This window comes from Gobio gobio (assembly GCF_949357685.1).
Source record: "Gobio gobio genome assembly, chromosome: 4".
Lineage (NCBI taxonomy): Eukaryota > Metazoa > Chordata > Actinopteri > Cypriniformes > Gobionidae > Gobio > Gobio gobio.
In genome coordinates, this window is record NC_137100.1 from 6,610,517 (window position 1) to 6,627,089 (window position 16,573).

Sequence of the window (16,573 nt, forward strand, 5' to 3'; positions counted from 1 at the left end):
AAATGCCAATGCGAATGCTAAGCGGACCAGAAGCGAACCGAACTACAAGTGTGAACGCCTTAAATCTAAAACGGGAAAAAGCAGGCACTGACTTAACTAGGGCTGAGAAAGAATATTATTTCTAACATTGCTAACATTCTTCATTACAGAGAAATACTAAACCATAGTGATGAGCCTTTAAGATATAAATTAAGTGCTCAAGCACACCCCAAAAAATAATTATTATGAATCTGTCTGAACGTTTTAATAATTTATTAATGTACTGGTGTTGTCTGAGTCAGTGTCGGCTGCAAAGATGAAGTTGATGACTGACTCTTATATCTGCAGTATAGTGAATGTGCCTTTAGACGTTAAATTAAATGTCATGCAGGAAGCGCTGTACTAATTTAGCTTCCACACAAACACTTGGATATGAATCTAAAAATAGCACACATTTATCTAGGTTAACATTAGAGTGGGCGGCCAAGTGAAGTGGCAAACGTTGTTAGGCTACAACTTTCAAATGTCAATGAATCACAAGGTCAATGAATGATCAGCGAACATTTGGATTTCTTGCCCGACACAAATTACCACATGGACCAGCTGTGATAACAGTCTGTCCATCATGGACTGTGTGACACTGCCACTTCCTGTGGAGTTTATTTTCAGCGACTAGCTGACTACTTAAAAGGACTAAGGGCCCTTTCACACCTTCCTTGTTTGGTCTGGATTTTCTGACTTTTCAGTTTGGTCCGAATCAAAAACCACGGTCCGGACCAAACAGATGAAATTTGGTCTGATGAAAAGAGGTAGTCTCGGTCCAGATCAAACTGAACAAAGGTTCGGTTCGTTTCTAGTGTGAAAGCATTTTCTGTATGGTTTGGACTTTCAGACCATTTACAGGAAGTTCCTGTTTATGTTTGAATATTATAATGTTATTTTTAAATTTCATCTAGGCTATATTGATTATGAAAAGTGAAAAGATGCCCAATATGTCTGAAGACAGAAGGTCAGAAATGATTTTGAACACTTCATTAAGTTTTTTTTTGTATAAAGCAGGGGTCTCAAACTCATTTTACCTGGGGGCCGCTGGAGGTAGACTCTGGGTCAGGCTGGGCCGCATCAAGTATTACACATTCAAGTATTGCAAAAAAAAAAGTAGCACAACTGATCCAATCTTCTCAATCTTTATTATTAACAGTTCTTCAACATGAATGTTTCTTCTGAACATGAACTGTTCCTCTGAATTTGAACTAAATATTGCCTATAGAAATTAAATAATGTAATATGAAATAATGAATGATTTTAATTTTATTTTAAATAATAGACTAATTCACAGCAAGGCCGTAACCAGGTCAAACAGAACAGTGAGCGAAATTCTAGGTCTAATTCTAGTTGGGAAATAATCTTTTTGGGACTATTTGTAAACAATATTTGCATTAATTTGCGTCATATATATTATTAGTCCCGATATTCATTGCATGAGTGAGTGAATAAATACATCCGCAATTTACTTTCAGATTCCCTTGTGGTCTGGTGGTAGAATGTTTGTCAACCGTGTCAAAGGTTCCGGGTTCTAATCCACTGTCATATAGTTTCTCTTCATTAAAATGTTCATCAATGATTGTATAATAAGACCATGGACACGTTTGGATTTTGTTTTTTGATTTCACCGGAAAGAATAGAGTCTCTCTCAGCAATGGCATTAAGCGATAGTTTGACGCGCTCGTCTGTGTGTGAAGACTGTGCAGTGTGCACGAGCCAAAAGAGAACATAAACCCCGCATACTTTGATTTGATTGGCCATCTCAATCATTTTGACATTGATGAGCGCTGTTAGACCACATTCGTTTCAACTGTCTGATCAGCTTCGTTCGTCTGTTCCTGTCAATCACACGGTGTCAACCAATTATACTGCACGAGGGAGGGGCGAGTCAACTCTCTCTCACACACACACACACAAAGGAGGCAGCAAGCGCTGCACACGCAACGACTCGGAGCAACGCACGGGCCGCACTAACACTAAACTTTGATGTCAAGAAGGGGGCCACGAAATATCATCCTGCGGGACGCGAGTTTGAGACCCCTGGTATAAAGCCTTTCTTTAAAGTGAATTTCGTTTTGTATAAATTGTATCTTAATTTGAATCAATGTTTTATCAGCCAATTGCCTGTATTTAATAAATAAGAAGCAAATGGGCTATAGCAGACAACAATCGTGACATGGAGGCGTCTGAGCGATCACTTGCATTGCTCTTGAACATCTTGATCAATGTCTGCGTCACATAGATGATGACGACAGGACGCAAGTATGTCATGTAAAGTTCTTTAGTGCGCTCGCATAATTGCAATGTGAAACCAAACCAAAACTAACCGAATGTATAAAATGTATCAAAATATGAACTTTGGTTCGGACCTTGGTGTGGACTTTCAGGTGTGAAAACGCCCTGAAGCCTTGTGTACTTTGGCCTGGCTCCGTAGCGCGAGCATCCGCTGACTGTGCGAGCTCCTCCCCAAACGGACAAGGCGTTTATACTCGACACGCTCGCCGTTGTGCTATTCTTTGAAACGACAGAGGGCGACTCTGAGTAATTATTCTATAATCCATCAGGAAAAAGCGTTGAGAAGAAGTGGGCTAATGTACACAGGTGATGATATTTATTTTAGTACACTTCACCGAAAACCACACTATAAAAGAATTGTGTAAACCTCAATAAACCTCGATATTACTTGTGACATGAGAACAAAATATATGCACATGTATACAACTAAATTAACAATCTCGTAAATATTTCCTAATTTCACTAAACATTTTCATTTAGTTTCGTGAATTTTTAAACATGAATCTTTATTTAAAAGGGCTTATTTCTGCTTTTGAAGACTCATTTTGTAAATATAAGCACCTAATTTGTATGTGCAAACTGGGTGCCGGTGTGATAAGACGTCATGCTCGGCTAGATTCGCCTAGAACTCGTTCATCATCGGATGCAGAGTCGCGCGCGCGCTGTTACAAAAAAATGCGCTGCACACCGCTAGGCGAAATGGGGTCTTGCGCACCCAACGTGCACGACCGCCCACTCCGCGTTGACGTTATTTTTGCCGCACGTGCGGACGGGTCGAGTATAAACAAAGCTTAAGGGTGCTTTCACACTAGCACTTTTGGTGCGCACCCGGGTTCGATTGATGTCAGAGTTCGGTTCATTTGGATGATGTGAACGCTGTCTTCCGAACTCGGGTGCGCTTAAAAACGTGGTCTGGGGTTCGGTTCATGTGAACTCCGGTACGGTTCGCTGCTGATGTGAACGCAACCGTACTAAATCGCAGAAGTGAACCGCTATTAATGATGTATGATGTGATTAAAAATGTGTGTTTGTGTGCGTTTCACTCATTTTCCTGGCGAGCGTGACTGACGTATTGCAAGCAGAGAGCTGTAGATCTCATTTCTGCTCGTCTTCAGCGTTCTTTAGAGCATTTGCAGTACATTCGCGGCAGATAGACGCAAGTGCCATTACGTACTGAAGCTTTGTTCAAAAACAAACAAATAAGGTGAGCAACAATCGAGCCAAGTGTGAAAGCACCCTAAGCCTCTTCTCGTCAACTAACGTCAAAAAAGTAATTTTGAAAATGATTCCAATATTATTGTTCCTCTGTGCCGTTTTAGTGTGGACTCTGCTATTCTTTTACATTTAGAAGGACTATTTAATTATCGTTCTAGTTATCGTACTTTGTATGAATGGTGTTTTAGCCTGAGATGGGCCGTCTACACACTCTCTGATGCATATTGCACATAGCAACGGCAAAAGCTTTCTCAAAACTGCATGCACCAATCTGTTTGGCTTGTCACCGACCATATGTATATTAATGTCTAACTTGCAGACACTTACATAAGCAGGGGTTTACATTAATAGGAACATCTCTTTTTATGCTTCCTTTTAAGGTGGCGCTCGGAGACTTTAGGCACACACGGCAAGAGATCGAGGCCTTGGCCATTGTCAGGATGAAGGAGCTTTGTCGGACATACAGCCAAAAAGACCCTCAGGAGAGAGAGACCTGGAAAAGCGTGGCGAAGGATGTGTGTGAGACTGTGGGCATCGGAGAAGAGGAGGGAGACAGGGAGGAAAGAACAACAACAGCAGGAGGAGGAGGGAATGAGGGAGGAAAGGCCGATATGGGAGATCTCAAGGCTCACATTGACAAGTTGACTGATATACTGCAGGAAGTGAAGCTGCAGAATAATATGAAGGATGAGGAGATACGATCGCTAAGGGATCGCATGGTGAAGATGGAGAAAATATTCCCTGTCGAAGTTCAGGTAACGCTTGTTTATCTAGAAACAGCCACAAAATGTACCTACACTTCTCACCAGTCCATTTACTGACTGTATGATGCAAACAAAACTGGCAAGTGCCAGCTGAAAATCTGATTGACTCGCCTTACGCAACTTCCACCAGCCTAGAAAATATGTGCTAGCTGTGCTTAAAATTTATGCAATTTTCACTTCTGAAGAAAAGATAGTCAATGTATTATCGATCTGTTAATATGACATTAATTATTCCTGATAAACCTGTCCCAAACAACATTAAAATAATAACTATGCTTGATTTCAACTTGTAAAACCATCCTATTATTAGACAGTTTTGCTTGTGGAATAAATAATCATTAGCCCCTTTTGCACTGGTAGTTCTAGTTATTGGTAGGAGGGTTACAAAGGAGTGGAACATCTCTGGAAACTTTCCAAGGAAACTTAATCTTAAATATCACCTTGATATTATAGCGCGGATGTATAGGCCGAATTGCACTGTAGGGGGCGAGAGAACGAGTCTTCGAACCTGTGTGTATGCCTACTAGTGTTGTCAAAAATATCGATATTTCGCTATGTATCGATACTGAAATATCTGAAACGATACGATACTCATTTTCTACAGTATCGATATCAGCTGCGCTCTCCTTTCCAACCAACAGCGAGTTGACACGCACCCGCCTCCTCTCATTCAGTCCGTTTAATCCTCTGAACATTGCATTAATTCTACTAATTCCCGCAGATTTCGCGCACTCATCTGAAGCGCACACACACATACCGTAATAAAGCCACCTCTGACATACAAGTGAAAAAATTAGCTCCTTTTTCCAGCTTATTAATGGTCAAATACACTCAAAAATGTCTCATTGCCCATCTTGGTGAGTTTTAACGTAAACACAGTCGTAACCAGCTCACAGGAACTGTGTTTGGGATCCATGCGTGCGTCAGGTCTTAAAGGGACAGAAGTTATTTATTATTCAAGCTACAAAAAGACAAACGATCACTTACGAGCACACATATTCTGAATGCCTTCGGCAGAATTCAAATGAGCCATTTTAATCTAGATTAATATAGATTAATTCCAAGATTACAGTGAGATTAATCTAGATTAAAAAAATGAATCTATGCCCACCACTATATATATATATATATATATATATATATATATATATATATATATATATATATATATATATATATATATATATATATATATATATATATATATATATATATTAAACATTATAGTGGGCGGGCACTAGGACCTGGAGGAGGCTTCTGCTGTTGTGGAGGCTGCTGCGTGCGCAATTGTTTTTTGCTAGTTTTGTTGTGAAAACCTGGCAACCCTGCGTTGACGGTCACGTCCTTCTGTACGCGCATTCACAAGTTCAAGGCAGCATTTAAAAACTGTCAATATAAATCACCATACATGCAATGTATTTGCTTGTTTTTGCTTGTTATCACTTCAAGAATGCGCACACTGCTGACATGATCTTTATCGCTATAGCAGTCCTTGCACACGTGAGTTATTGCAGGCGCATATCAACACGTTATCATATGGACAAGGCATATCGGCATAATTTTTTCATATCGGCCGATGCCGATTTTAATATTGTATGCGTTTATCGTCCGATTCCGATGTCGTGCCGATAATACTGTGCCTCCCTAGCTATAATATATTAATTTTAGTGGTGTGGCATAGATACATTTTTTTAATCTAGATTAATCTCACTGTAATCTTGGAATTAATCTAGATTCTAGATCTAGAAAATTCAGACCGGTCACACCAATACTAACACACTGTCATGAGGAAAAATCCAGCAGAACACCCGTTCGCAATGTTCAGAGGATTAAACGGACTGAATGAGAGGAGGCGGGTGCGTGTCAACTCGCTGTCAGTCGGAGAGGAAAGCGCAGCTGATATCGATACTGTAGAAAAGGAATATTGTATCGTTTCAGATATTTCAGTATCGATACATAGCGAAATATCGATATTTTTGACAACACTAGTAGGCATACACACAGGTGACATGCTGCTGACATGATCTTATCGCTATAGCAGTCCTTGCACACATGAGTTATTGCAGGCGCATATCAACACATTATCATATCGGCAAGGCATATCGGCATAATTTTTTCATATCTGATTCCGATGTCGTGCCGATAATATTGTGCATCCCAAGCTATAATATATTCATTTTCACACTCTTCATATTGCAGTCCTGCAAAGATGACAGAAAATGTACTTGCTGTCCTGCGGCAAAACATGAGAGCAGTCATGTTTTATTAGACCTGTAATGGGGACCGAGAGCGACCTGGACGCATCAGTGATAGAGATATTTTGCACAAAAAAAAGATCCTGTCTGAAGAATAGCATGATGATGATTTCTGTTTCCGTCTGTGTCATCTCAGTGAGCTAAAAATACTAAACAAATACCTTTGTGAACCTTTAAAGCCAATGTCATGGTATTTTTATTTCAGGGAGACGACGAGGACATTGAATTTGACGGGGCCAGAGGTGATGAACCGCCTGCACAAGTCCACCGACGCGATGAGGATTCTGGGTACCGGCGGGGTCGTCATCGCTGGCAGTACCCGGAGAAGTACCATGACCCTAAACGCCGCAAAGGAACCAACAATCAGCCAAACAATGCCCTCTACACCGCTCCCTCGGGACACTCTCAGAACAACCCATTTAGTACGGCATCATCTCGATTCTCAAATCCATCTTTTGTTTCCCAAACCCCTCGCAACCCCAATGGGCCTTTCTTGCCAGGCACCGGACGTTTTTTGCCGCCTCAAGAGAGAAGGCTACAGTTCCCCTTTAAGAATAATCCCCAGCACAGAGGCTTCGTCTGGGGCCCATCTGCGAACCAAGAATGTGAAAAGGACCCATCCGCTCAGCCGTCCTCCGATGCCGATTTGGTTCATACCTTTCAATCGTCTCCCACGCCAAACAAGGGCCAATGGCCACACAATCATCACCAACAACGGCGCAATCACGGTAACCGAGGCTACGGTAACTGGGGTAACAGGCAACGGCCACGAAACAGGGGACGGAATCCATTCGATGGATATTTAACCAACGAGCAAGATGGGAACGCTGAGCGTAAAGACGGTGGGACAGCGCAAGGGCAGCACAAGCAAGGCAGAGCACGCTACACCTGGTACAATCCCAATTTTGCTTCAGACCAGGCTGTTGTAGATGGATTCCAGCACTATAACTACAACCAAAGCAGGCAAGGTCTTTACAAACACCCCCACTCACAGTTCAACCACTACCAGCACCCTCACAAGCAGGACAACCCTCCAGAGATGAGCCAATTTAGGTCTGAAGGCAATCCCAATCCACCTTCCATCCCAGATTACAACAGCACCCCCATGGAGACCTGATTTCATCTGTGGAGACCGTGATCCTGTGCACAGTTCTCGGAAAGGACTCGGACCCTCGTGTTGTGGTTTGTTGTGGAAGGGTTTCAGATGCTGGGAGCGTCCAGAAAGGGAGAAACTCCCTAGTGCAATAACAATGCTGTACGAAAACCTTTTATGCACATGCATTTTTATGTACATATTGCAGTTTCATACCAATACCTGATTTTATGTGCGCACATATCTACATGTTATTCAGATGTGTGTGTATATATATATATATATAAGTAGGTTATAAATTGAAAGCATATGTATTTGCAAGAGAATTGAGCTTCTTAATGCACTGCAACATTGACATTATGGCCTGAGAAGTATTGTATATGGCCTATGAAGCTATTTGGAGAGTATCTGATGATTTTACATTGTGCCTTCTGAAAAGCCAAAGAATTTGGTGATTTAGTAGCCCTCAGAATCATAACTGCTTTGGATGCTGCCTTTTTATAGTTGATGTTTTTCTCCTTTTTTTAATCTTGCCATTCATTCATGTTTTATTCTTGCATCCTGAGGGGCATGCGTTTTAGAAATTGTCTTCTGTTGTTAGGGGATGATAAAACATGGGATACATAATCCTAAAACCGTTAAGTGCAAAGAATTGGTGTGGCAAATTCTTTTTCTTTATCTCTTTTTTTTTTTGTCTTAATCAGGCACATTATGATAAAGAGACAATGATTCTGTCTCTTCTCTGTTCAGGTGCAATCACACTGATAACGCAGCAAAGCGATAGCTATGTTTCCATCCAAAGTTATGAATTTAACTTGTGCGCAAAATGGGAATATTGCATAAAACGTTTGCGAATACACCAACATTTCCATCCAGTAAGTCGAGGAGAATAAAAATGTCACTTCCCGATTAACCCTTGTATGACCTTATGGACATTTTTGTCTTTTTCAGGTTTGGTTTTTTGACGTGTTAATGCCAACTGCATACATTTTGGCACAGGTGTGTATTTTTACCCAATTCCTTGACTTAATCTATTTTGCACTAGGTACACTCAGGACCTTAAAGGCACAATATGTAAGATTTTTAGATTAAAATATCCAACAAGCACTATATTTTGTTGACTTGTGTACTTGCATTATCCCAAATGTTTCCAAGAATGTTTAAATCTTGAACATAAATGAGAAATAAGCAATTTTAACCAGGACACTATCAATGACATCATCCCCGCATAACCCTTGATTATTTGTAGAAACCATAGAAACACCAAAGACACTTTAATATATGATGTGTATTATTAGACAGGTGAGCAACTGTTTGGAGACATTCATCGACCGGAAACGAATTATTATATTTTTACAGCTCAACACAGTTAGTCTTAAGGCCTGTTCACACCGGGACCATTTCCGTGCGCGTTTATCGCCGACGTTTAACGCCTCATGACTAAACAAAGGGCGCAAATGTGAGTGTGCACACCGACGCGCAAAACGGCAGGCGTAAAAGCGTCATAAAAAAAAAAAACGCCTTGGGTTTGTTTTTTTATTTTGACGTGGCGCGTTAAAAACTGGCCGACCAATGAGATTGCCGCTTTTGTTCACGTGCCTGGAGCTGCTGAAGTTACAGTAAAACACCACTTAGTGGCGCTCAAGCACAAAACAGTCTTGCCGAGCACACATTGATACGATGAAGAAGTACGTACACAAAGAAGATGATGAGCTGCTAATGCTGCTTGCCAGTTAGCAAAAAGTGTGTGAATGGTTTTTGCAAGCACGTAAATACTGTCTCTCTTCTTCTTCTGTGTGACAAGCGAGTGTCAGAAGCGTAAAGAGGCGCAGCACCACCTTCTACTGAATTTACACGTTTGGGTGTGAACACTCAATACGCGCGTAAAACGCTGGCGATAAGCGCGTGCGATATTCGTCCCGGTGTGTACAGGCCTTTATTGTTTAAATCTGGTTTTCTTAATTTACCGCGAGTGCCATGTTTTACCATGCCTAATATCACTCTAGCTCACTGCAGTGTGAACAAGTGTCTCATAGTAGCCGACGAGCGAACCCACAGATTAACATTATAACAATTTTCAACACACACAAAGAATGTATCTAATATGATAAAACAGTGCTGTGTTACCCCACATACACACGTGCGGAAGGGGTGACTGTAGCATAATAAAAGCTCAGCGAAATCAAGGCGTCATCAAACTACCCCTTTGTTTTGAATAAGCGACCTCTAGTGGTGAAAAATTACATATTGTGCCTTTAAGGATAAAACTTTCCCCATTGAAACCCATTAAAACTGCCATTTTGAATCCCTGTGCCATTTATCTATAAAATGATGCAATCTTTGTTGATATGCTTTCATTCTGTCGGCAAGGCTTAAACATTTACATTTTTACTATTTATTTTTTTTACCAGATGGTGCCATTTTCTCAGGTTTAAATATAAAGCTAACACTCGCTTAGTTGCTTTATTCCCCTTTTCTGCTTCAGCATAATATTATAAAGCCAATTGGATAAATTATGCAGCTATAATTGTGTTGGTATGGATGTCAGAGTGTAGTGTGTATGCGTGTAATAAAAATATTGTGAGTGTGTGTGTGCTTGTAATAATATTTGAGAGCGGAAAACTCTCAAATCCGACCACTGTGTACCAGTGGAGCTTTGCTGGCATCTAACTGGGAACATTTAGTACAGCGCCCAAACTAATTTGTACTGAAAGATCATTTTTGAGATATCAACCTCAAATTTGGAACACAACTAGTTTAGATATATGGCAGTTTTAGAGTTCAATATGTTTCATAAAATATATATTGTATATAAAATAATGTTCATAGATAATTTTCATAAACTTAAACCTCTATCATTTTTTTTTTTTTTGGTTTCACTTTCTAAACTTCGGAGAGCAAACTCAAGTGCTCCCAAGCTTAAATTTTTTTTGACATGGACATTTTTGTCCACTATGGACCTAGGTGTTAGACTATCGTCCATTTCATTTGTACAGAGAGTCTGGCCACTCTCCATTGACAAGCATTAACTTCCTTGAAGGCGGGAACTCTGTTGAAGTTTAAAACTATCGGATCTGCCCTGAGCCACTCTGATCTGCCATAACCAATCGCGTACGGTTGTGATGGATGTCATCTCAAACTAGCGCATGACATCAACGTCATCGTTCTCAGCCACTCCCTCTGTTCGCTGATTGGACCGGTTAAAATTTGACCGGAGAAAACCAGAGAATATACCGCAATCCCAGACGGAGAACTGAAGGAAAATGACAATTGAGCGGAAGTACGTAGGAGGGCGGAGCCAGGCTACCTATGTGTAACCTTTTTTAATTGACGCACAAGGGTTAACTGCTGCTAAATATATCTTAAGAAAAGTAGGAGAAGCCACTGTATATAATCGTTTGCGTATATTATAAATTAGTTGTTTATCATTGCGCAGATGAAACGCAATAAACGTGTTATCTTTCTTTCAGAAGCCGATGCTGGTAATAATGGAAGGGAATACCGACAGACTTTACTTTGCTGTGCAAAAAGATGGGTTTAGTCCAGTTATGCCGTCCCATCGCGCACAAGTCACATGATTTTGTTGATGCACATCGAGGAATTGATTCATTAAATGTGTTTCCGATGTAGTTTTCTTATCGGATAACAAAATGTATCTGACTCAACATTTTTTTATGCACATCTTTAGAATTTATGCTCTGCAGTTTTTGATGCAATATCCCAAAATGTGCATAAAAATAAGTGGATGGAAACATAGCTAATGAGAGTTGGCAACAAGCGAAAGAGGCTGTTCGCAATACAAACAACTTAAGCGGAGTTCAAATCCTGCAGCTGTATACTAAAAACTGGATGCACAGGGGAAAATCTTTGGTTTTTGATTCTTATTTTTGGCCAGAATAAGCTGCAGAGTGGATCAGACTTTATGCAAACAGTCAAAAGTCTGACTCTGTGACACAAGCCAAATACTGCACTCTTTGTCTTTGTAGCTTCCATAGACCTTGTTTAACAGGAATGAAAGGAAGGCTGAGGGATACGGAGTATTCAGTGATTGTACTGTTGTTCAATGGCATGCCGATTGTTCAGCTGATGAAATATCTTTCCAGTAGACGACAACTTAGTCCAGTTTTAGCCCAGACGACAACTCCAGTTTTTCCGGTTTTGAGTTTTGAAAGTGGCGTGATCTAGGACCTTTATACAGCACATGTAAAGCCCAACTCTATCCCTGAGCCTTGGTTTCATCCGTGTTAAATTGAATAAGGTGTCCACCCTGACTAAGGTCTGTTATCAGATCGGATTCTTTTGGATGAAGAATAAATCGTGGGCAACAACCGTTGAATTCTTGCTGTATTGTCGCACCTGGTCAAGACATGCTGTTATTCCCATTTTGACCATTTGTACGTTCTCAACTGACAATGATCTACAACTGAAAAAATAAATAATTTTAATTGTTCCAGTTGATGTATTTGTTTTAAAGCACGATGAATTGTTTGTGAATGATTTCCAAAATACAATACACATTGAGAAAGTATTTTTTTCATAGAATTGGAATGGTGAAAATGATGAATATACACTTATTAGGGATTAAAGTCCCACTGAAGTGCCTTAAAGTGCGCAGCGTTATTCAATGTGTTGGCGTAATTTCCACTTAAACAGGAAGAGAGGGTGGGGCATATTAAACAGCCCCTCCCCTTTAAAAAAAAGGCCAATAGGGTTTAGTTTATGTCACCTAATCTCCTCCATATCGCTTTAAAATACAGCATTCAGTGCAGAATCAAATGAGTCTGATACATTTTTTGGTCTGCAGCGACTCGATCATATGATCCACTCTGTGCTATCGTGTCTCTGGACCGGAGCTATGGCGGTTCGCGTGACACTAAAGTGAAACCAGACTTAATTCACCCCAATGGAAAGCATAATTACACTGTCTGAATCGTTCCCTATCCCCTATATAGTGCACTATGTGCCATTCACCATGTAGAAAATAGTAAATGTGTGAACAAGTGACCAATTTCAGCTGCAGCTTCTAGGTTCTGTTTATAATGTAGGGGGCGGGGCTTCAGATTGTGGAGAGCATTTGATTGGATAGAAAATCAAATTAGTGCAGAGAGATGTCATCAAAATAAATATATCCATATTGGCGGAAGTGAGAGACTGTATGTTTTGAATGCTTATATCTTCTAAATGTGAATTTTGTCATTGTTTTTGGAGCACACTAGCTTAGATAACAGTAAGACTGACATATTCATACTAAAAGCCAAAAAACTTACATTTTGATTTCATGGGAACTTTTAAGCAAGGATTCTGGGAAAATTTTGAGATATCATGCACAGTTGTGGGATCAGTGAAGTTGCTTATTATAACGCCACCTTGTGGCTGATTCGCATACAATTTGATACACATTCATTTTCTAATGATGTATGAATCTGTCTATTTTCAATCGATTTAACATTAGACACTGGAATTTGATGTGGAAGCAAAACGCCATCAGGCTACGCGATATTACAGGTAAGCTAAGAAAGCTGTTGCACTTTTACCATAATTATGTTGAATAACCAGAGGCGGACAGTACTTAAGTATTTTTACTTTCCAAGTAATGACATTTTTAAAGCTACACTGTGTGATATTTTCCCCCATCTAGCGGTGAAAAGGTATATGACCATCCAGTGAATATTAGTTTCTGTTCCTCTCAATTCCTCTCAATTTTGTTTTAACTCCTACGGTGGCCGATTTAGTCCAAGATTAACATGGCTTCCAGTTCGACCTCGTCCACATTCGACACGCTGCCATCGAGTGTTAAAACGCGAAAGGCGAAGCTTGAATTTACGGGTATGTCCCTCTTTGGCTAATGTACTTTCAAGATGGAGGGGCAACATGGCGACCCGCATTTGAACCCCTCACCCGTATGTATTTTCAATGGCATTTTATAAACTTACGAGAATACTTTATTACTTGAAAGAAGTAAATATACATTAATGAGCACATATATTTTTGAAAGAACTAAGTGTTTTTAGCTAAGAATAAACTAAAAAAGTTACACAGTGTAGCTTTAAAATATATGTACTTTATCAGTGTTCTTCTTTGGAAAACTTTTACTTCACAACCTTGCAAAACATAATGTTGTACTTTTTACTGCACTATGTTTCATATTGAACATCATTTAATACTTATTTACATAAAAAATTAAGTATTGTATACTTTTACTCAAGTAAAAGTCATTAAAATTGGACTTGAGTACAAGTAAGAAAGTACTATATTTTTAATGTAATTAAGTATTCAATGTAAAAAACAACAACTTTTATTTATGAAATGTAGTGCAGTAAAAAGTATGACATTATAAATTTTGCTTTAGAATGTAATGAAATAAAAGTTTTCCAAAGAAAAAAACTGATAAAATATATACTTGAAAAATGTAGTACTGTCTGCCTCTGTCGATCCAACTGTCCGTAGGCAGGGATACAAAAACGCGGAAGACGTACAGTCTAGTTTTCACGAAAACTGGAGCTGTCTCAATTTTTGCTGACAAATAAACCGTAATTTCTCGGTTCAGGTAACACAGAAAAAGAGTAAACGTTCATTTACATATACCTACAACTGACATTGTAACATCTAAGATGGCTGCCAACCTGACCACACATCCAGAGGACTCAACAAAGAGCCAAAGCTCAAGAAACCGTTCTTTAATAAAGCAATGAGCTTGTGATCTGTTTTTGATTCACATGCATCTTCATTTTAGAATTAATTATACATTAGGCCAATGCATTATTCACATTAATTATGAACATGTATTAGTTCCTAGTAGTCCTCTGGGAGGTTTGAAAAAAATAGAAGACCTAGACCTAGTTATTAACAGTGAATTACCATATTCAAATGAGTGCTGTTAGTAGTTTCTTGTTAAAGGGTTAGTTCACCCACTCGTTCGACACCCGTCAGACCTCCGTTCATCTTCGGGACACAAATGAAGATATTTTAGTTGAAATCTGATGGCTCTGAAAGGCCTCCATTGGCACAATGCACGGTTCACTCTCAAGACCCTTAAAAGGCACTAAAGACGTCGTTACAAAGTTCATCTCACTACAGTGGTTCAACAATAACTTTATGAATCGGCGAGAATAGTTTTTGTGCGCAAAAAAAACCTAAATAACGACTTATATAGTGATGACGATTTCAAAACACGGCCTCATGAAGCTTCGAAGCGTTATGAATCAGTGAGCCGAATCATGATTCGGATCGCGTGTCAAACGCCAAACTGCTGAAATTTGGCGATCCAAACTGCTCATTCGACTCAATGATTCATAACGCTTCGAAGCTTCATGAGGCCGTGTTTTGTAATCGTCATCACTATATAAGTCGTTATTTAGGGTTTTTTTGCGCACAAAAACTATTCTCGCCGATTCATAAAGTTATTTTAGAACCACTGTAGTGAGATGGACTTTGTAACGACGTCTTTAGTACCTTTTAAGGGTCTTGAGAGTGAACCGTGCATTGTGCCAATGGAGGCCTTTCAGAGCCATCAGATTTCAACTAAAATATCTTCATTTGTGTTCTGAAGATGAACGGAGGTCTTACGGGTGTCGAACGACATGGGGGTAAGTAATTAATGACAGAATTTTCATTTTTGGGTGAACTAACCCTTTAAAGCTGCGCTTTGTAACTTTTCCGTCCGCTAGAGGTCGCCTATTCAAAACAAAGGCGTAGTTTGATGACGCCATGTTTGAGCGCAGAATCTTGGGACATGTGGTCTTCAGCTCACAGCCGGTGGAAAAGAGTCAGGATAGGACTCGGGCAGAAATCATGTTGATGGATGTGATTATTAATGTTACCGTAGTATGAAGCAGAGCAGGAGCGAGTGTTGTGGAGCTGAGGAACCGCTGGAGCGATTGTTAATAAGATGAACGCAACACAAGCCTCGCGAGCAGCAGGACTTTTATTATGCCAGTCGCGGCGCCATTTCCGCTTTTCCAGACATGAGTATGAGGTAACACAGCTCTGTTTATCATATTAGATACATCTGAGTGTGTTAATGATGTTATGACGTTACTCTGTGCGTTCGCTCAGCAGCTGCTCTGACACTTGTTCACACTGCAGTGAGAGTAAAGCGTTTCTGCTAAATAAAACCGGAAACCGAGGGAAACGCAGATATGACGCCATTGACAGGCGACTCCCTCACACGTCCCAGTTCCTTGGTTAAAATAGCAATTTTCTCAAGATTTACAAATAGTTAGAAACATTTGGGATACTGTAAGTACTCAACTGAACAAAATATATTACACTGGCCTAGTGGTTTTTTGGTATTTTACAGAATTTTTTTTACATTGTGCACCTTTAATAGTCATAACTAGATGTTAGTGCATTACTTGTTTGTTTCTATGTAGTTGGGGACACTACATTTTTCAACTAAATATCCAAATAAATCTAATTATTAAACTAAATTAACCATATAAACTAAATTACTGATCTAATTATTGTTCTAATGCCCACACTGTCACTGTATGATAATTCAAATGAGCCTATGACATCACCATTTTCTCCAGAACTTGACTTATTCATTAAAGATGGAACAGTATTTTAAAGTGTTACCCATGTGTGAATGCATACAATGCTCGTACATATAATCATTCTTGCTGAATGTCTTTCTCTACTATAAAAGGCACACAATTCTGCACAATAATCTGTAGGCCTAATTCATTTATTTAGCTGGTTTTGGAGTGTCTAAAGCTGTGTTTGCATGAGTGTGTCTGTGTGTACTGTATTTACTGTACTGTATTATGCACATTCAGCACATTATGTCACTGTGTGCACAATGATCATAACAACAGACTCTCAGTGGGACATGAGGCGCATATTTTACAGTAAACGCAGAGCAAACATTTCTCTACCCACTCTCTGCTTTCTGCCGCATGGCTTTTTTTAAGCCTTTGCGAAAGAAC

At 39.7% G+C, this 16,573-nt stretch overlaps 1 protein-coding gene across 1 annotated transcript in view; it reads left to right on the forward strand.

The window, feature by feature from the left end:
• The window catches only part of kif1ca (kinesin family member 1C, a), an 81,800-nt gene extending 72,654 nt beyond the window's left edge, over nt 1-9,146 (forward strand). The window contains exons 23-24 of the mRNA XM_079814082.1: nt 3,915-4,289; nt 6,759-9,146. Of these exons, the coding sequence (XP_079670208.1) occupies nt 3,915-4,289; nt 6,759-7,670 (1,287 nt within the window). The 3' untranslated portion in view covers nt 7,671-9,146. The remainder of the gene's footprint in view (nt 1-3,914; nt 4,290-6,758) is intronic.
• The last annotated feature ends 7,427 nt before the right edge of the window (nt 9,147-16,573 follow it).